The 21,682-nt window shown below is 44.2% G+C and overlaps 3 protein-coding genes across 11 annotated transcripts in view; all 3 read right to left on the minus strand.

Moving 5' to 3' along the window:
• Positions 1–8,662, minus strand: part of LOC308672494 (interferon-inducible GTPase 5-like) — a 192,051-nt gene extending 183,389 nt beyond the window's left edge. Inside the window, exons 1-3 of one of the 3 annotated variants that reach the window (XM_081335465.1) lie at positions 8,234–8,662; positions 7,046–7,147; positions 4,559–6,206 (exon numbers count right to left, since the gene is read on the minus strand). In XM_081335465.1, coding sequence (XP_081191591.1) covers positions 5,013–6,179 — 1,167 coding nt within the window. In that variant the 5' untranslated portion in view covers positions 6,180–6,206; positions 7,046–7,147; positions 8,234–8,662 and the 3' untranslated portion in view covers positions 4,559–5,012. Of the gene's footprint in view, positions 1–4,558; positions 6,207–7,045 lie in introns of those variants that run through there. The other 2 variants (XR_014027432.1, XM_081335464.1) reach the window with 2 other exon arrangements.
• The window catches only part of LOC308672491 (interferon-inducible GTPase 5-like), an 82,737-nt gene that overhangs the window by 51,103 nt on the left and 9,952 nt on the right, over positions 1–21,682 (minus strand). For 3 of the 7 annotated variants that reach the window (XR_014027429.1, XR_014027430.1, XR_014027431.1), the window contains exon 4: positions 17,446–19,706. The exons of 3 other annotated variants lie outside the window; for them this stretch is intronic. The gene's annotated coding sequence lies outside the window, so the exon portion shown is untranslated. Of the gene's footprint in view, positions 1–11,005; positions 11,022–17,445; positions 19,707–21,682 lie in introns of those variants that run through there. One more of the 7 variants, XR_014027428.1, reaches the window with a different exon arrangement.
• Positions 9,649–12,553, minus strand: LOC308672493 (interferon-inducible GTPase 5-like). Its single transcript, XM_081335463.1, is given in 2 exon segments — positions 9,649–9,810; positions 9,813–12,553. Coding segments are annotated over 2 exon segments (1,257 nt in total). The 5' UTR covers positions 11,043–12,553; the 3' UTR covers positions 9,649–9,783.

Here is a 21,682-nt window from a genome sequence, read left to right on the forward strand (position 1 = left end):
GATGGGTGTTTGCCGGGGCCAAGTGATGTTACACAACCATGGTTTGAAGTGGATATCTCTGCTCCTAAACAAAGTTAGGTATATGTCGGATCCGCTGCAACCTTCACACTATCCGTGAGTCCTACAACGCAAGCATTATTGTCCCTGTCTCTCATCTCAAAGCAAATATGTTTTGTGTAAACTTGGAGAAATGAAGTCTCTTGGTTATGAAATCTCTCTAATGGCTTGGGGTGTGTGTGTGTGTGTGTGTGTGTGTGTGTGTGTGTGTGTGTGTGCGCTTTCAAGTCACGTTGCCTCCTAACAACTCCTTGCATCAGTCCCTGCAGTTTTCTTGGCAAGATTTCAGAGGTGGATGGCCATTGCTTCCTGGTTAGGGCTGAGCGAAAGTAATCGGCTTTGTGTCCAAAGCAGGACTGGAACTCAGAGTTTCCTGGTTTCTACCTTCCTTAACAACTGCCCCAAACTGACAAACGTTATATTCTGGCGTTCTCCGTCCCCTTGTGCTTAAATGACACTGATATTACTTGGAATCGTGTCTTCTTCCTGTTACAGTAGCCGCCTGTGTTAACTGAGAGAGCTTTAAAATTCTTGTCTAGTATAATATTTTTATTTTTATTTTATTTTAATTCCATTTATATCCCGCCCTTCTCCGAAGACTCAGGGAGGCTTACAAGCTTAACAGTATAGACTGAGTGGCTGTGCATACCAGCATCTCAGACTAACCAATCTTTTCCATCGTTAACTATGGGGGGGTGATGTGTTACCCCCCCCCCCATTGATAGGGTTCGCAACTTGGGCGTCCTCCTGGATTCATGGCTCAGTTTGGAAGATCATATAGGAGCCGTGGCCAGGGGGGCTTTTGCCTAGGTTCGCCTGGTGCGCCAGTTACGGACCTATCTGGACCGAGATGCCCTACGCACAGTCACCCATGCGCTCGTGACCTCCAGGCTAGACTACTGCAATGCTCTCTACATGGGGCTGCCCCTGAGGACCACTCGGAGGCTTCAGCTGGTGCAGAATGCAGCTGCGTGAGTTGTGATGGGAGTCTCCCGATACTCCCATGTAACGCCTCTTCTCCGCAAGCTGCATTGGCTTCCAGTTGCCCTCTGGGTGAGATTCAAGGTGCTGGTGATGACCTATAAAGCCCTAAATGGCGAGGGTCCGGGATATTTGAGGGAACACCTGCTGCCAGCATCAAGCTCCCTTCGTCCTGTGCGCTCCCACAGGAAGGGCCTCCTCAGGGTACCGCCAGTCAAGGATTGCCAACGGGCGATCCCCAGGGGGAGGGCGTTCTCTGTGGGCGCGCCTGCCCTATGGAATCAACTGCCAACGGAACTCCGGACAGCCCCCGACCTTCGTTCATTTCGCCGGGACCTAAAAACCTGGCTCTTTGAGCTATCTGGTCTGGACTGAGGGGTTTTAATGTTTTTAAATTGTGATTTTAATTTTTTGTGGCTAGACTTAATTTTATTTTAATTTTATATTGGATTGTTTTTAAATTTTGCCTTGTAAACCGCCCTGAGTCCTTTGGGAGTAGGGCGGTATATAAACCGAATTAATAAATAAATAAATTAGAATAGACATGTCAAACTTGTCACGTCATGTGATGTCATGCAATGTATCGGAGCTTTTTCCCCATTGCCAGCAAAGGGGCGGGCACCATTTTGTTGTGACGCATCCATCCCGCGGGCCGGCAGTTTGACACCCCTGCATTAGATCCTTTAAAACCTTTTTTATACTGCCTTTAACTTTTTTTTATCAATAAGTCAAGGCATGAACATACCTAATATCCCTTCCTCCTCCTCTTTTCCCCACAACAATCCTGCGAGGTGAATTGGGGAGAGAGGGAGAGAGAGGGGGGGCAGGAGGAGGGTCTGGCCCAAAGATACCCAACCAGTTTTAATGCCTAAGGTGGGTGAAATTCGCAGCAGGAGTTAAGACTGGGTTGAATTGAACGGACGCTTTCTCAGGTCCCTATCGGAAACCAGGGTCTAGATCCAAGGACTGGATGATTTTATATCTTACCAAAAAGAGTTCTAGGTTGAGAGAGATAGGAAAAACTCATGTAATTGTTTGCTTTGTCGTCTTGCCAGCAGTGCAATGAACCTCAATTAATTGCACTGGTTTAAGCTCCCACCTCCAGTAACTGCCACCCCAGATGCTAAGATTCTGGTTTTTTCTTAAAGAGAAATTACCTCCATCCAACCCTCCACAAGGATTGGGTTCCTTCTGCTGGAACCCAGAGGAAGCTATTAGAGGGAAGAGATTTTACTCAATCTGAGTAAATTTACTCTCTCTTGCAAAAAAGGAGCAAGCTTCCTCTCCTGTGTGGGCCTTGCGTTGCGTTTGAACATACGGCGCTCTCTGTCTCCAGTTTTACACTCCTCTTTCTCGTGTGCTTTTAAAACCCTATTCTGTTGGGGCTTGGGTCTTCAAACCTGGCCCTTTTATGACTTGTGGCCTTCAAGCCCCAGAATTCCTCAGAGTTACGACTTGTGTCTTTGCCTGCCAGAACTGACATTCCTGTAACACCTGCCAGTAAGTGTTAGCTCAGTCTGTCCATCACGAACATTCAGAGTCATTTTGAAATGAGATGGGCAGCAAATAAATGGAATAAATAAACAAAACAACAAGCACTCCAAAGTATCTCTTTTATGGACTGTCTGATAGTTAAGGCATCTTGCAGATGAAACCCGTTATTGGAATTAAGGGAGATGATCTGATATTTAGCTTAAGCAAAGTTTAGTGGCATCCAAATAAGGGTCAGGATGGGAACAATGTTTATCAGTAGCATAGTAAAAAAAAACCACACCCAGAGAGAGTCAATTGATATGATAATAAAGGAGAATTAAACAATAAATGAAGAATGATGGAATGGCTTTGCTTTTTGCGTATGGGTGTCTGTTATGTGACTCTGTAACCAACCAGCAATCTCCTTACTTTTGTTTCCAGGGCTAAATTGCATAAAAATAACTGATTCCTGGTACACTCCTTGGGTGTGAACCTCAAAGGCATCCTCTTGTGTACAGAAACAAAAAGAGTTTTGTCTTTCCTTGATACGAGATTGGCTTCTTTGCACCGGGTTCCCGTGCCTAAACAGCCTTCTGGACAATAATATGTAGAGAACATCAAAATAGAATGAGTTTCACCTCATGGTTCGTGTGGCTCTGGGTTTGTGTCAATGACCTTTAAGTTTCCCTCGAACACTTCCAAGTGGGAGACCCAGGTAGAACTTGCTAGCAAAACAGGTAAACCACAGTGACACTTTTAGGTGGGATGTGAGTGTTTTGCTCCCACTGGACTGGAGTTGACACTTTCTACAAAAATCTGTATGCCTGTGCTATTATCGTTAAGATTTCTAAAAGTTGGATATACCATTGAGGGATTGGAACTCTGTGCATGCTTAGAGGACAGAGGCCAGCCCTGCGGCTATAGAAAAATAAATCTTCCTTTAGTCTCCGGGATGAGTATTTGGCTTCTACATCACCTCTGGGTATGGTCCCTGGCCTCTCCAGCTGCTTCTCTCCCTGGCCCACATCCCCTCCAGCTGCGTCTCACCCTACTGACACTTCCTGCCAAACCTAGAAGACCATCACTCTATCCCGAAGGTGCTTTTTCACGAGGCAACTGGACTTTCTTGTTTTTCTTTGAAGACGTTTAACTTCTCATCCAAGAAACTTCTTTAGCTCTGACTGGATGGTGGGGAAGTCAGAGCTAAAGAGGCTTCTTGGATGAGAAGAGAAACATCTTCAAAAAAAAAAAAAATCCCAAGAAAGTCCTGAAAAAGCACCTTTGGGACAACCATGACCTGGAGGACTGAGAATCTCCCTAGACCAGGGGTAGGCAACCTTGGCTCTTTTATGACTCGTGGACTTCAACTCCCAGAATTCCTGAGCCAGCCATGCTGAGGAGAAATGGAGAGGTTTCCATACTGAGCTATGCTGGCTCAGGGATTCTGGGAGTTGAAGTCCACGAGTCACGAAAGGGCCAAAGTTTCCCCAATGCTGACTCAGGAATTCTGGGAGTTGAAGTCCATGAGTCATAAAAGAGCCAAGGTTGCCCACCCCTGGTCTAGACATTCACCATCACTTTATCTCCCTGCTCTGACTTCTGCTATACTTTATGCCCACAAAGACTATATGCCCAGCTGAAAGTCATTTGAATGTGTTTTGCCTCTTGTCCTCTGCAATGGCTTGTGTGCCAAAGTTGTGCACCTGGCAGTGAGACCAAGGAAAAATAAATTAGGCCCTTGTAATTTGCATAGAACACTTCTCTTCTGGCAGTTCATCCTTCTACACATCCCCTTCCATTCCTGTCAAAGGCATCTGGTCTCATGTTTTCCACTTTTAGCCCAAACCTGTTTTTTTAATCATGTGCCTTCTTCCGTTCTTCAGAGCAGAGAGAGTCCAGCATTTCATTTCAAATGAATAAAGCCAGAGCTGTGGGGGACTAGGATAGGGTTCTTCAACCTTGGTAACTTAAAGATGTAGACTTAAACTCCCAGAATTCTCCATCCAGCATTTGTGGACTTCAACAACCAGCATGCTGGCTGAGGAATTCTGGGAGTTCTTCATTGTAATAATAAGGAATGCAATATCCCAAACAGAATACATTGAGTTTTTTTAATGATATGCTTAAAACAACTGTGATTTTTTGAGCTTAATAGCAAAATATCCGTTTTATTTATCATTGTTAAAATAGAAAGAAAAAAGAGCAAAAGGGGGGAAAAACAGGAAAAGAAAACAATTGCCGCAAACAACAGAAATAAAAATTTAGTTTCTGACTTCCCATGAAAACATTTGTAGACAGAGATACTTGTTTGCTCTTAGGAGATTCAGGCACATACTTCAGTTGGAGAATCACTAAAAGAAGCAAGAAAACAAGCAACTGGAGACAGAAATTCTAACTAGGTGTTGAAATATATTACTTTCTTCCCTCTATTCTCATTGGGATGAAATTATCTCCTTCAAAGGGGGCTTGATGGCTCCTTGGATCTTTCGCTAGTACTTTGGTCAGTTCAGAAGCTTTGCTCGAACACTTCGGGCGTCTTCGACGGAATTGTCAAGAAATTTGTTCAGAAAATAATACGTAAAAAAAATTGAACTCACTCCACCAAACGCCATCCCCAGATATTTCATAGATGATGGCATTACCCAGGCAGCAGACTTCATCAGGAGAGAAAAGACGAGCTGTGCATTGACTGCATTGGCTAATGGCCTTTTCTTGATCCCCGATCTCAGCTCTTCAAACCCTTTTCCCGTCTGAAGTGCCAGAAAACGGAGGGACCCCTGGTCTAAGGCAAACACCCACCTGAAACATTTCAGTCCAACCATCAGGATTCCAATATAACAAGCGATAGAGAGACCCACCACAGGCACTGCTCCACAAACGCAAGATATCAGCGCTGACATCTTTATATAGGAATTCATCTTAATCTTTTTCTTCATCAATTTATTTTCTGAGAAAACATGCACAGCCAGGGTTAAAAGGTGTTTCTTGTAATCAGGAAGTTCGGCGGCCATTGTCTCTCGCAGGAGGGGGAATTCGTACAGGTGTGCATGCAGGTTGGATAGCAGAAATACTCTCGCGGAGAGCTCAGCTGCCTCCTTCAAGGTATCTTCACAATAACTCCTGATGGTCTCCAGGGTTTGCTCCAGGTTGAAATTCCTTTTCCTCCTTTCACCTTCGATACTGATATCGAGTTTGCTACGCACAAAGTAAAACTTCTTTCTCATTCTTTGTATTTCCTTTGCCAGGAAAGCATCGTTTTCAGTAAAGCGGTCAGTGACAATCAAAACAAAGACATCATATCTTTCAAACTGGACCTTCTTGAGATATTCAGCTGCCTTAGAATTGCACATTCTGATCTCTGGTAGCTCCCATATCGTTATATTGGGAAGAGAAGGGTGGGGATGTGCCTCTGGCACTGTTTTGTCCTCTATTCTACCAACCTTGGCTGCTTCCTCATCATCATCATTTATGCCCCGGAAGGCATTAATGAAGGAGGATTTACCAGCACCCGCCTTTCCAACAACTGCAATACTGAGTGTCAGGTTTTGCGTTTTATTCAAATATCCTCTGTATTCAGCTGCCGCTTCAGGGACATTGCCTTGATTCAAATCACTCTTTAAATTTTCAAATTCTCTCCTTACATCACATTTTGGAAATATATTACCCATAGTTGCTTTTTGTTCTGCGCAGGTTATCTGGAAATGAAGAGAGAGATTGTGATTCTTCTCAGTTTTGTGATGACTCCCTGCACATTCTCTACAGTCCCTAGTAAGACCACCTCATCTTCTGAGGCCATTCTGGTCTATAGGTGATGGAGTTAAAGCTAAATATATCATGGAAGAATACATGGGTGTCCCATATCCATATCACTGGCCTTGCCAAGCTCAGGAAATCAGGAGTCCAGGCAGTTTAGATGAATATATAGGTTTATTGCATGCTAAAGCTCTCTACAAGGATCTGAATTACTAGTGGTCAAAGCGAGTTAGCGGTAGATAAGATTCAGTAGAATTCAAGGTGGACTGGAGGTAGATCTCATGTGGGCATGAAGGGACTCAAGACTGATGATCCATTTGACCGCTCCCTCAAACTCTGCCTAGTCATCTCCTACAACCATGACCTGGATGACTGGGAATCTCCACAGAGAGTCAGCTAAAGAATTCTGACTGGTGGGGTACAAGAAGAGAGCCTTCTCTGCCATGGCCCCCACCATTTGGAAGATTCTTCCCCACTGAAGGTGAGGCAGACACCCCCACACACACACACACACACTCCTGGGCTTCTGGAAAGGTGTGAAAACATGGCTCTGGGGCCTTGTTTGGAGTGCGCAGAGAATCACACAGCCCTGGAGCTGGCTAGTGTCCTGAAAGCCCTCGCACCATCTGTTAGTTAACCTGCACACTGATTTAAATCCATCTTTGCCTTTTAAATTTTAGATTTTATATGCTGTTTTTACGGTTTGATATTTTATCTGTACGCCATCTAGGGTCCCTTTGTGAAAGAACAGGTGGTTTGAAAAGTTGAGAAACAAACAAACCTTAACTCTCAGGGGCAGGACTCAACCGAATAAAAATCTTCTTGTCTTCTGCTGTTGATGTAGCCTTGCTGCCTCTTGTTCTTCAGACGTCCTGGAGCCTCCCTAAGTAGATCAGACCAGGAAATCAACTCCACAGCAAGGCCAGAATTACTCTCATTGAGATTGGCTATTCAGTAATAGCAACTTTTGCTATCACTCCACACCTCCAATTGAATCAGAGAGACATGTGCTGTCGTGGCACAAATGTATCCGACTTGTGGTCTACCGGTAAGAACTGCTAGAGGACATACAGAGGCACCCTCAGCTACCTCCCTCTGGCATGGGTTTCCAAGGGCCTAGCTAGCCCACCTGGAGCAGAAACATGTTAGCCAGGCTGCATGGGGATGTAACTGGGTTGATGCAGCTGGCCACTGGCTGCCTTTGCACAGGAACGTTGGCAACCCAGGAGGGAGGACAATGCTTCCTACCCCGAAGCCCTCCCTCCCCTCCCCTCTGGCACCTGGAATGTCAACAGTCCTATAAAATTGAAATTGGCAACCTGAGAAGACATCGATCACGCTACCCAGTGTGGGACATGAAAGACTACAGGCTGGTTGCCTCCTGTACTGGCCGTGGGAATCCTCCCAGCGTAAATGGCAACTCCCATCTTGACAAACCCTTGGCACATAAAACTGGGTCTGTTGATCGGCCACTTTCTAGGTCACCTGGAGGGATTCTTCCAGTCCTGCCTGAATCCACCCAACTGCACAATCTTTTCACACCCAGGAGACAGCTTTGGGCTGGACACATCTCAGAAGAGCCGGGGAGAACCCTTGTAGCCCAACCTGGAGCCTCCTCACTTCTGAGTCTCCAGATGTATCTCCTGCTTGGTTGGAGGATTCCTTTCAACTTTTGTTGAAAAATAATTCAGCTGAGAAAAAGCACCTGTCTGCCCCACCTTTCATTGAACCTGGCCAATTTTGGGCTGGCCATGTTTAGGAAGTAAGAACTGTGTTAGTGTATTCAGCATTTACAGGGTTAATACAGCACCATTAGTAGCATTGCATGTAAGAACATGTAGCATTTACAGGGTTAAAAATTATTTCCTCAAGAGATGCCTTATGGGAATTGTAGTCTAACTGTTTAGTGAATACCATGCTTTCAAGGTAAGTGGATGGAGTTTTCATAGTTTATTGCAGGACTTCCTACCTTTGTCTTTGTATTATCTCTCTGGATGAACCCTGGCATGTGGCTGGGGATATCACGCTCCATTTTCAACATGTAACTTTGCAGAGGATGGAAAGTTCATCATTCCTTTACCTAATGAGATGGGCCCAAGTTACAACCTTGCATTCCGGATGGACCTTTGCTGTAACCGTTATTGACCTTGGATGCTTGTGAATAAAGTAATTTGTTTATTCCCATTTCATTTGCGTTTATTCTGGCTGTTTCAAGTGGGATCAGCAATCACATCTCTACTTGAGACGGAACAAGCATCCCTGAGAAATGTAACCCCTTCAGAAGAGGCAATGAGGCAACTGGACTTTCTTGTTTTTCTTTGAAGACGTTTCGCTTCTAATCCAAGAAGCTTCTTCAAAGAAAAACAAGAAAGTCCAGTTGCCTTGTGGGGGGAAAAAAGTGCATCTTTGGATCTTCTTGGTCTAGTTCCGTGGTGGTGAACCTATGACATGCGTGCCACAGGTGGCACGCAGAGCCCTCTCTGTAGGAACGCGCACCATCGCCCCAGTCCTAGGCCTTCAGCTGGGTTTTATAAAACCTTTTCACTTTTGGCCTCCGTCGCCGTGTGCAAAAAAAACAAAAAAAGTTTCAATCAATGAATCAATTTCATCTCGCGGGGAAAAAAAAGATCTCGCAAAGTTGGAATTGATTGATTGAACTTTTTAGTCCCACCCAGTCTGCCGTTACCACCGCAGCCACACCCACCCAATGGGCCACGCCCACCTGGCACCCGATGATACATAAGTGGGGTCTGGGTTGCAGTTTGGGCACTTGGTCTCTAAAAGGTTCGCCATCAATGGTCAAGTTACTGGAACTTGGAAGCCTCATGGAACCTTTCCTTCCCTCTCTCTTGCACCCAGGACAATTTAACCTCCTTTCTCATCTGCTTTAATAATATTTCCCTCCCTTCCTTCCCCCGTCCAACCTGTGTCTCCCATTACAGCGTCCCTGAGAAGTGGCTGTCTGGTCAGTGACTTCAGAAGAATCTTTCTGATTCAACCTTATTTCCTCCCTACCTTGAGAGAGTTTTTGCTTCTCCTGTTCTCAACCAAGGGACCTTCAAACCTCTTTGTCTCAACTCCACAAAGTATTTGTTCTTCAGTTTGTAAATGAGTTGACACACGTTATGGTGGATAAATTGCAATTTAGCCCGGTGGCTTCTAGCAGATTCTCTGACGTTCCCCCTTCAATTTCATTAACCAAAACTTGCATTTAAAGTTTTATTTAAAATTCTTTTTATTAATACATTAATGAGATATCTCAAGCGGAGTATATTGTGGTTTTTTTTCCATATTTTTCAAAAACAGTTACAAAATATGCATCTTCATATGAAATTCTCTATTGCTTTTGTTATTTAGAATTGTTACAAATAGAACAGATAAGAAAAAAAGAGAGAAAAAAACAAGAAAAGAAAAGCAAGAAAATAATAAGACACTGAAACATTATTATTTTCTTCCACCTGTTTCATTTGGATGAAATGCTTGACTGTTTCCTTCAAAGGGGCATTTGAGAGTTTTTTTTCAAACTTTCCCTGGGACTCTGGTTGCTTAAGAAGCTTTGCCCGAACATTTTGGGCGTCTTCCACAGCATCATCAAGAAAGCTGTTCAGAAAACGATAGGTGATACTGTATGAACTCGCTCCACCAAACACAGAACCAACAACAGGTATAAAATCAAGAGCCACTTCCACAAGTGATACAGATACCCAAAGAGATGACTTCATCAAGAGAGAAAATACCAGCTCTTCGTTTATTGTATTGGCTAACGGGGTTTTCTTGATAGCCGACCTCAACTCTTCAAATCCTTTTCCCGTCTGAAGTGCCAGAAAACGGAGGGACCGGTCGTCTAAGCCAAACACTCGGCAGAAACGTCTCAGGGCATCTATCAAAATCCCAACATCACAAGCCATAGAGAGTCCTGGGACAGGCATCGCTCCACAAGCACAAGATACCCACGCTACCTTCTTTATATAGGCTTTCATTAGCTCTTTTTTCTTCATCAATTCATCCTCAGAGAAAATATGCACAGCCAGTGTTAAAATTTGTTTCTTGTGCTCAGGAAGTTCAGTGGTCATTGTCTCTTGCAGGCAAGGGAAATCATACATCTGTGTATGACGGTTGGATATCAGAAATACTCTTTTAGAAAGCCCAGCTGCCTTTTTCAAAGTATCTTCACAGTATTTCCTGATGGCCGACAGGGTTTTCATCTCATCAAAATCCCTTTTCGTACTTTCATTGTTAATACTCTGATCGATCTGGGCACACACGTAATAAAACTTCTTTTTCATTCTCTGTATTTCCTTTGCCAGCAAAACATCGTTTTCAGTGAAGCGATGGGAAATAATGATAATAAAGACATCATATCTTTCAAACTGGACCTTCTTCATATATTCCGCTGCCCGAAATTTAGGTGTTCCGATCCCTGGAAGGTCCCATAATTTAATATTGGGAAAAGAAGGAAAAGGATATGCCTTTGGCACTTTGGTTCCTTCTACTGATCCAACCTCGGCTGCGTCATCATCATCATCCATGACTTTTCGGAAGGCATTGATAAAGGAGGATTTACCAACACCCGCATCTCCAGTAATTGCAATATCAAGGGGCAGATTTTGCATTTCATTTAAATGCTTTTGGTATTCAGCTGCCACTTTGGGAACACTGCCCTGATTCAAATCACTCCTTAAGTCTTCAAATTCTTTCCTTAGATAATCCTTTGCAGCTAGATTGCCCATTGTTGCTCTCTGTTCGGTGCAGATTATCTGGAAAAGGAAAAGAAACATTGGGAAACCAGCTAGGTCGTGGCAGTGGGAATTTGGGTTGAACCTGGAGTAGGTCACCAAGAATATCGTGGGCAGCCAAGAAAGCACCAATGGATCATCAAACGAATCAACGCAGAGTTTTGACCGAGGTGCAAATGTCCAGGTTCTATCCTACTTCTGGACACATGATGTGAAGACCCAGCTCTCTGACGGTGGGAAAAGTGGAAGGGAAGAACAGAAGGGGACAAAGAGCAGCAAAGGGGTGAATTCCAATTACAGCGGAACTGAATGCACCATTAGGACTCTTGAAAGAATATATTAAGGACAGGAGGTCTTGGAGAATATGTATTTATGTAGTCAGTAGGGGATGAAAATTATTTGATGGCATAAAATCAGTTTAAAAAAATAAACATAACTGGAGAAGGTGGATGGCTTGGGAAAGAAAATGAAAGAGTAATTTAATTAATAATAATAATAATAATAATAATAATAATAATAATAATAATAATAATAATAATAATAATAATAATAATAATATAAAGTTGGAAGGGACCTTGGAGGTCATCTAGTCCAACCCCCTGCTCAGGCAGGAAACCTGGCCTATACCATTTCAGGCAAATGGCTGTCCAGTCTCTTCTTAAAAACCTCTTCTTAAAAACCTCCATTTCATATCTCTCTGCTTGCCCTTCGTGTCTACAAACCTCTAGTTACTAAATCTTGGAAGCCTGATGGTGATTTAAATCCCTCCCTCCCTCTTGATCCCAAGACGGTTAAGGAGGACTCTGTTTAAGCTTCTTTCTAACGTTCCCTTCCTCTGTGAAGGGACATGAATTACTTTCAGACTTGCAAAATTCTGGTAATGTAACCTTACAATAAAATAGCATAAGCCATCTGATCATGTTTCCTATCTGGTCTAAATCCTAAAGGTCTTAAATTCTTCCAAAGCCCCGGTAGACCAGTGATTAGAATGCAGGATAGCAGGCTAACTCTGCATTCCTACTGCCAGCAGTTCGATCCTGACCGGCTCAAGGTTGACTCAGCTTTCCATCCTTCCAAGGTTGGTAAAATAGGGGCCCAAATTGTTGGCATCAATATGCAAACAATGCTTCTACTCTGTAAAGCTCCAAGAGACTGCTATAAAGCACTGTGAGCCAAATGTAAGCCTAAATGCTATTGCTAAAGCTGAAATCAGTCTTGCAAACGTAGAAGTACTTCACTTTTCAGTCCCTGTTTGTCTGTTTTTTAACAAAAAACTAGGCAGGGTTCTTCTGTGCCTCTTGCTCCATTTACATTATTACTGCTGGCTAAGTTGCTTTTCATCTGTCTGTTCTTTCTACTGTGTGTCAAGGTCAAGTTGTAATTGTATACTATTACTATTGGTGCCTTTGATAGTTACACCAATATGCCTGGATGAATGTCCAAAGAAGCGGGGGATGAAAAACCAGTCAGGGGAGGAAGAATCTTTCCAGTCGATCAGAAGGTCGGCAGTTTGGTGGGTCGAATCCCGAGTGCCGCGTAGCAGAGTGAGCGCCTGTTACTCGTCCCAGCTTCTGCCAACCTAGCAGTTCGAAAGCATGTAAAAATGCAAGTAGAAAAATAAGGATCACTACGGTGGGAAGGTAACAGCATTCCATGTTCCTTTGGCATCTAGTCATGCCGGCCACATGACCACGGAGACGTCCTCGGACAAGCGCTGGCTATTCGGCTTCAAAACAGACATGAGCACCGGCCCCTAGAGTTGGAAGCAACTAGCACGCATGTGTGGGGGAACCTTTACCTTTACCTTTAATATGTATACATACATATATATATATATATATATATATATATATATATATATATGTGTGTGTGTGTGTGTGTGTGTGTGTGTGTGTGTGTGTGTCTGTGTGTCTGTGTGTCTGTGTCTGTGTCTGTGTCTGTGTGTGTGTCTGTGTGTCTGTGTGTGTCTGTGTCTGTGTGTCTGTGTCTGTGTGTAAATTTTTTTTTGGCTTGTTAACAAAGCAAAAAAAAATTTACACAAATATGAGCTGCCACTGCTGTGGCTACTGCCTGTAGATGGCCTTGGGCCAGGCTGAAACAGGAAATAAGATTTGTCCCGTGTCTGGGAGTAAGCAAGTGTATTCTGAAAGCTTAACAAAACATTTAACATATGTTTGTGTGTGTGTGTGTGTGTGTGTGTGTATACACACACACACAAACACACAGGGGAGAAAAGTCTGATGCTTCTCTGGCTGATTCCCGAAAGCCAACCTCAAAAAAAAAAATTGGGCCCCCAAAATGAACTGATGCCTTTCATAATTGCAACGACAATTCTGCCTGGATCAATATCCAAAGAGGTGAGATGGAGTGAAAGCAAGCCAGCCAGGGGAGCAAGAAGCTCTCCAGATGTTCTCCTCCTCAGTCAGACAAAGCCAAGCCCTCTTCTTGAGACCACTCTAAATCTCTGGCCATTTGTTCTTTCTTTTGATACATATTCTCTTCTCTTCCTTGCTTATCCATAAAATCAGTGGCACAAATGTCATGCAAGCTAGTTATTAACTACACCAAAAAGACCAAATGTAAACCCAGCATTAAATGCAGGGGAGAAAAGTCTGCTGCTTCTCCAGCTGGCTGATTCCCCAGAGCCGCCTACAAAAAAGCTTCGGGTCCAGAAACGAGGGGCGAGGGCTACCTGCCTTTCCTAAAGGCTGAAGGGTTTTCAGCCATTTGCCTGAAGCGTGAACACCTTTCAGCCATGTGAAAGAAAATGAAGGTGAAGACTTTCATATCTCTCTGTTTACAAACCTCTAGTTACCAAATCTTGGAAGCCTGATGGGTCATTTTTTTAAAAAATCCCATTTATATCCCGCCCTTCTCCGAAGACTCAGGGCGGCTTACAATCTAAGCACAAATCAATGTGCTTAGCAATAGCCTTCATTCTATGTATATGCCTGCTTATTAGGGCTTTTGGCCCCATCTCAAGCGGCATTATTACAAAGTCAGCTTATTGCCCCCAACAATCTGGGTCCTCATTTTACCTACCTCGGAAGGATGGAAGGCTGAGTCAACCTTGAGCCTGGTGGGACTCGAACCTGCACTAATTGCAGGCAGCTGGTGTTACTTAAGGAGGCATTAGCCCACTGCTCCACCAAGGCTCTACCAAGGCTCATTTCAATCCCTCCCTCCCTCCCTCCCTCTTGAACCCAAGACAGTTCAGGAGGAATCCGTACTGTATAAGTTTATTTCTAATGTTCTCTTCCTCTCTGAAGTACTTCCAGACTTGCAAGGCATGGTTCATGTCACAGCAGTGGAGGACAGACCGAAGCAAACCCAGTTATTACGCATATCAAACTTCCAGACCAACAATCCAGTGTAGACCTGAAGAAGGCATCACCCAATGCCGATTCCCCAGAGCCACCCACAAAAACTTGGGGTCCAGAAACGAGGGATGAAGGGTGCATGGATTTCCTTAACGCTGAAGGGTTTTCAGCCATTCACAGATTCCTAATGCACAGAGTCTTTAGTAGAAAAGAAATTATGTTGAAGGCTGCTTTATAGGAAGATCAGCAGAAAAGAGATCAGAGAATTTGAAAGCAGGGAGTACAGAATCCACAATAACTAAACCCATAGATGGGGGGGGGAAGTGTATACACTTACCGGTACTTGCTTTTATAAAAGGAAAAATTCTCAAAGGTCTCTAGGCAGGCTGGGTTCGGTCGCTTTCAAAAACAGCCAGAGTCCTCAGATCGGAAGGACTGCGTCTCTCTTATAAACCCCCTATGTTCCTTTGTTTCTTGAAATAATAAAAAAGGTTCCTCCCACTTTGCATGACTGGAATCCTGCCTCTCAGAATCTGAGTTTCCTATGGAGCCCAGCATTTAAAGCAGCTGATTTACAGGAAAAAGAAAGTAGCTTTGGATTGGCACCAGTTTCGTTCTTTGCAAGTACAGTGACGGACACTGTAAAACAAACAGTGTTTTAGTCAAACTTGGCAATATTCCAGGTGTGTGGACATCAACATGAAGAATTCCCCAGCCAGGCAGAATGATCTACATAAACACCTACTTGTTTTTCGCTGTCAGAGGGATGAAGGCTGGGGTTGATCTCTGCCCAAAGTCTCCAGACTCCTAGGAGAGAAGGGCTGAATCCCACTTATATAGCCTTTAGTGGCAAGTGTGGCACTTCTTGCAATTAACCAAACATTCCTCCCATTTCCCTTTACATGCACTCCTGCCTGTCACAGTCTTGCATCCAGAATCCATTTCCATAATCCGGAGCTATCTGGGAAAGAGAGGGTAACAGGGCACTAGAAAAAAGTTCCTTTATTGTAGTATCTCAATTACAGGCAGAGGAATTTCATCCAACAAGTTCAAAGAAAGCATTTTGAAATTTTGAAATTAGTAGGCTTGCAGATGAAAAAAAAACCCCTCATCATTTCTTTTTAGGGGCAATCACTATCATGCCGGGTGTAGAAAAGGGGAGGGGCAGCCAAGGAACTCAAAGGCAGGATATAAGAAAGATGGGGGGGGAATAAATTAAATATGGTTTATGCCAACCCCAGTCTCTACCGTGTCCATCTTGACACACAGTTCACTCTGGGATGGAAAGAGGTGACGCCCTTTCACACTCAGCGCTGTTGATTAATCCAGATTGATTCATCCACTTTGATATTTTAACCCCCAAGACAAGGAGTACCAGAGAGACTCAATCAATCAGAACAGAGTTGGAAGGGACCTTGGAGGTCTTCTAGTCCAACCCCCTGCTCAAGCAGGAGAACCTATACCATTTCACCCTGCACATTTTTGCCTCCTCCCCCAAGTTGTTGCTTCGTCTTCAGAAAGGTCCCTTAGCATTCATAACAGTAGATCCGTAATGGAAAGTCTCCAGGAGGTTGATGAAGGGGCTGGGTGCCCAGAATACGGTCTAGCTGTGCCCCCCATTGCCTTTGTAAGAGCCATGGTGATGCAGTGGTTAGAATGTAGCATTACAAGGTAACTCTGCCACAAGTTTGATCCTGACTGGCTCAAGGTTGATTCAGCCTTTCATCCTTCCGAGGTCGTAAAATGAGGACCCAAATTGTTGGGGGCAATGTGCTGACTCTGTAAACCACTCAGAGGCTGTAAAGCACTATGGAGCAATATATACGTCTAAATATATACGTCTAAGGACTGGAGGCTAAAACATATAAGGAACGTTTGCTGGAATTGGGTATGTCTAGTGTTCCGTGCGCCTTTGGCGTCTAGTCATGCCGGCCACAGGACCACGGAGACGTCCTCGGACAAGCGCTGGCTCTTCGGCTTTGAAACGGAGATGAGCACCGGCCCCTAGAGTCGGAAATGACTAGCACACATGTGCGGGGGAACCTTTACCTTTACCTTTTTAGTCTAATGAAGAGAAGGACAACGGGTGACATGATAGCAGTCTTCCAATATCTCAGGGGCTGCCCCAAAGAATTGGGAGTCAAGCTATCCTCCAAAGCACCTGAGGGCAGGACAAGAAGCAATGGATGGAAACTAATCAAGGAGAGAAGCAACCTGGAACTAAGGACAAACTTCCTGGCAGTGAGAACAATTAACCAGTGGAACAACCTGCCTCCAGAAGTGGTGAATGCTCCAACACTGGAGGTTTTTAAGAGACTGCACAGCCATTTATCTGAGATGGTATAGGATTTCCTGCCTGAGCAAGGGGTTGGACTAGATGACCTCCAAGGTCCCTTCCAACTACTTCTTCTTCTTCTTCTTCTTCTTCTTATTATTATTATTATTATTATTATTATTATTATTATTATTATTATTATTATTATTATTATTATTATTATTATTATTATTAATTATTATTATTAATTATTAATTATTATTAATTATTATCAATCATCATCATCTCTGGGTCAGGTTTTACCAGCACAAATGGCAGAACTGAGCTTATTCTGTGGAGTCCTTAGTGTTCTCTGACCTTGGCTCTTAGCTTGCAGCACTGATTATGTTGCCTTGTGTGGTAATGAGACGTCTGCAAGCAACACACCAAGCTCAGAGAGCATCAAACGCTCCAAAGCTACCGAAGATTTTCTTCGATTCGAGCTTGTTTTATCTGCCTTGAGAGCCCTTGAACCTCCTCAGCCAAGGGACATCCAGATCGCTTTGTTCACAGCCTCACCAACTATTTGTTCCTCAGTTTGTGAGTTGGAAAATATTACAGTAGTCCAGGAGCTTCTAGCAGCTTCTCTAGTGGTTCCCCCTTCAATTTGGTTGGCCGATTCCAGCACTGGATCCTTTCCTTAAAGTTCTTTTTGATTTTAAAAAACAGGTATTTTTTCTAAAAACAAAAAAACGTGGGTGAACAAATCGTTATTGAACGTCTACCGTTAATGCTCAATATAACATTAATAAGATTAAGAGAGTAATTTGTACTGGTATAAGATTAATAAAATTAAGACCATACATTGCACTGTTTTTGATATTATTTTTTTAAAAAAAGATTACGAATTTTTCAGCAAAAGCTCCACTATTTTATTGTTGATCATTGTTACACAAAAGAACATCAACAAAAAAGCAAGAGAGAGAAAAACAGATAAGGAAAACAATTTTCCCCAAAATATAAATATTTAATTTCTGACTTCCCATGGGAACATCCACAGACAGAGATACTTAAGTGCTCTTAGCATAATCGAGCACATTCTTCAATCGGAGAATTATTCAAAGAAGAAGCAGGTAGGTAGTTCCAATAAGGCGTTGAAGCACATCATTATTTTTATTATTTTTCCTCCTGTTTGGATGAGGAGCTAGACTGTCTCCTTGAAGACGGGCCTGGGGAGTCCTGGATATCTGATTCCGCAAGTTTTGCTTGAACATTTTGGGCGTCTTTCATAGCGTCATCAAGAAACTTGTTCAGAAAGTAATGTGTGACAAAAAATGAACTCACTCCACCATACACAGATCCGACAACAGGTATAACATCAAAAGCCAGTTCCACAGCCTGTTCTGTACCAGCCTGCTACCGGCCTTGCAGAAAAGGCAACCCCTTTACAAACGGCAAGAGGCTGGAATAACGTCTGCCAAATTTATTACAAAAACAAACAAGACACGAACCAAGATACAGGAGCTTTGAAACACTATCTGAGCGGTTGCTTTCAGCAAATCAGCCCTCCCCACACAATTCCTTTATAAAGAGTTCAGGGCGTGGCTTCTCTCTCCCTCCTTCCGAGAAGCCCCATTGCCTTCCTCTGTTTACTCCTACTTGACTGCCTCCTGCGTCGGGCGTCCTTGAACAGGGCCAGCTGTGGGTCATCTTCATCCACACTGTCAGGCTCACACAGCTGGGTCTCCATGGTGACCAAGTGGGAGGGGCCTGCCTGAGGGCTCTCATCAGCAAGATCTTCAACCCCCTCAGCAAGGTCTTCAACACCCCCCTCCTCCTCTGAGTCGTCCGACCCAACTGCCGAACCCACAGGCTGACCCTGAATCACAACACAGCCGACACAGCCACCCAAACAGAGGACCTAGCCAGATAAGAAAGGACCAAATTCTTATTGATTACTAAGGGGGTTTTCTTGACCGCTGACCTCAGCTCTTCATATTCTTTTCCCGTCTCAAGGGCCAGAAAACGGAGGGTCCTTTGGTTTAGACCAAATTCATTGCGGATACGTTTCAGGGCATTCAGCAAAATTGCAGTATCAGAAAGAAGAGAGGGACCAGGAATAGGCACGGCTCCAATAGTGCCAGATACAAGCGCATCCTTCCTTATACGTGCTTTCATTTTCCCGTATTTCTGCTTCAAATTTTCTTCTTTGTAGATCTGCTGAACCAGTTTTAAAACAAGCTTCTTCTGCTCTGGATGTTGGGTGGTTATTTTCTGCTTCAAGGTAGGGAAATCATACAAGTGCATATGATGGTTAGATATCAGAAATACACTTGCGTAACGTTCCACAGCCCCTCTCAAACCATCTTCGCAATATTTCTTGATCTGCGCCAAGGTTCTCTTCTCGTTGAAATTCCTTTCCTTCCTTGCTCTTTCGATAGAGACGTCTATTTTGGTACGCACGTAGTAAACCATTTTCCCCTTTCTTTTTATCTCCTTTGCCAGCAAAGCTTCATTGTCAAGGAAGCAGTGGGAGGCGACAATAACGAAGACATCGTATTTGTCAAACTGGACTTCTTTCAGATATTCCTTTGCATTAAAGTTGCACGTTCCAATCTCTGGAAGGTCCCATATTGTAATTTTGGCAATAGAAGGGTGACGATACGCTTTTGGCTCTAAGTTTTTTTTCTTCTGGCCCAACCTTGGCTGCCTCCTCATCCTCGTCGCTTACACCCCGGAAGGCATTAACAAAGGAGGATTTACCAGCCCTTGCAAGTCCAGTAACTGCAATCCTAAGGGGGCTATATTGTATTTTATTTAAACTCTTTGGGGAGTTACTCTTTAAGACTTTGTATTCTCTGATTATAGGATTGCTACTACCCATAGCTGCGCTTTTTTCTGTGCAGAATATCTGGAAAGGAAAAGGGACACTGGGATGTTTCTCAGCTATGTCAGGCACTTTGAACTTTGGCATTGGAGAAGACCCCAGAGAATACCGTGGACAGCCAAGAAAACAAACCAATGGATCATCAAACGAATCAACCCAGAGTTCACACTGAGGCTCAAACGTCCAGGCTCAAATTAACTCACTTTGGACACATGATGTGAAGACTCAGCTCTCTGCAGAAGGCTCTGGTGGGGGGGGGAATGAAGGGAAGAAAAGGATGATCAGCAGCAAAGGGGATGGACTCATATACAGTGGTCATGAATGCATCATTAAGAGTCTTGAAAGAACAGGTGAGGGATAGATTGTCATGGAGGAAATCTATTTACATAGCATATGAGAGATGCTTGACCAAGGTGTGCATTATGATAAGGGACAATACACGTCTTCTCCATGACCTGTTTTTTTTTTTTGTTGTTGTTACTTTCTGGGAGGAAACTTCGTGAAGAACCAGATTCTGTAATAGCTTTGTAGCACATAGTATCAACTTTCTTAACTCTCAAGACTCTTACTTCTGCTATGTATACAATATGGATCGTGATTAATATACATATTTATATATAAGTGTGTGTATATATAAATAGAGAATATATATATATGGCTCAGTGGGCTAGGACGCTGAGCTTGTCGATCAGAAGGTCGGCAGTTTGGCGGGTCGAATCCCAAGTGCCGCGTAACAGAGTGAGCGCCTGTCATTCGTCCCAGCTTCTGCCAACCTAGCAGTTCGAAAGCACGTAAAAATGCAAGTAGAAAAATAGGGACCACTCCAGTGGGAAGGTAACAGCGTTCCGTGCGCCTTTGGCATACAGTCATGCCGGCCACATGACCACGGAGACGTCCTCGGACAAGCGCTGGCTCTTCGGCTTTGAAACGGAGATGAGCATATATTTTCTTTATATACATACACACACACACACACACACTTTTGAGAGCAGGCATCAGAATTTCATTTTTTAATGTGTCCCATTTTTTTCGCAGACAAAAGAGTCAAGGGTTGTCTTACTGATGTGGCCTCTATAGGACAAACATTATTTAATGGCAGATAATCATTTTTTAAAAAAAAAAAAAATAATAACTGGGGAGGGAGGGTGCCATTTGAAAGAAAATGAAAGCGAAGAAATTCATTCGGCTTCGTTTATCTCTCATGCCTACAAAGCTCTAGCTACCGGTGGAAGCCTAGTGACCATTTCGATCCCGCCCTCTCGCATCAAAAAGCCAGTTAAGGAGGAATCAGCCTAAGTTTCTTTCTAACGTCTCTTCCCCTCTTCCAGATTTGCAAGGTTCTGTTAGTGTCATTGAATCATAAAGTGGAATGACCTCATCCGGTCGCATTTCCTATCTGGTCTTTCTCCATCCGGAGACCTGCCGACGTTTGGGGAGGTTTGGGGAGGTGCACGCGCACCTCCCCAAACCTCCCCAAACGTCGGCAGGTCTCCGTACCTCCGCGCGAACGGGCAGCGCCCCCACTTCTTGCAAAAGCTACCGCTTTGCAGACGAGCCGCGGCAGCTTTCCCAAGAAGCGGGGCCGCTGCCCGTTCGCGCGGAGGTACGGAGACCTGCCGACGTTTGGGGAGGTGCGCGCGCACCTACGGTCGTTCAGAGAGGTGCGCGCGCACCTCTTGGAATGGGTAGCGGCACCGCTTCTTGCAAAAACTGCCGCGGCACATTTGCAGGCTGCCGAAAGCGGCAGCTTTGCAGACGGGCCGTCGCCATCGCGCAACCGGGAACCGGTTCCATCACACATTTTAAAAAAAAGGCAACCACGCGCATCCGCGCATGCGCAAGAAACATTTTTTGCGCATGCGCGTGCATGGACGCACGCACGCGGCTCCCACTTTTTTTATGTGTGATGGAACCGGTTCCCAGTGGCTCTTTTCCTTTTTCGGGTTGCCGACCCCTGTCCTAAGCTGACCTCAGTTTTGCAAACTTGAAAGTACTTCACTTCCCTCCCCCTCCTTTTTTTTTCGCCCCCCCCTCAAAAAAAAACCCTGAAGGGTTTTCAGCCATTTGCAGCTTCCTAGGCAAACGGCAGAGACATCGTTCAGTGCTAAAGAAAAAAGGTATTGCACACTCCTTTGCAGAAAGATCAACTCTAACTGTAAGGAGAACAGAATTGGAGAGCAAGGAAGACAGACTCTAGAGTAGCTAAACCGAGAAAGGCGCA

This window comes from Vipera berus (assembly GCF_964194415.1).
Source record: "Vipera berus genome assembly, chromosome: 9".
NCBI lineage: Eukaryota > Metazoa > Chordata > Lepidosauria > Squamata > Viperidae > Vipera > Vipera berus.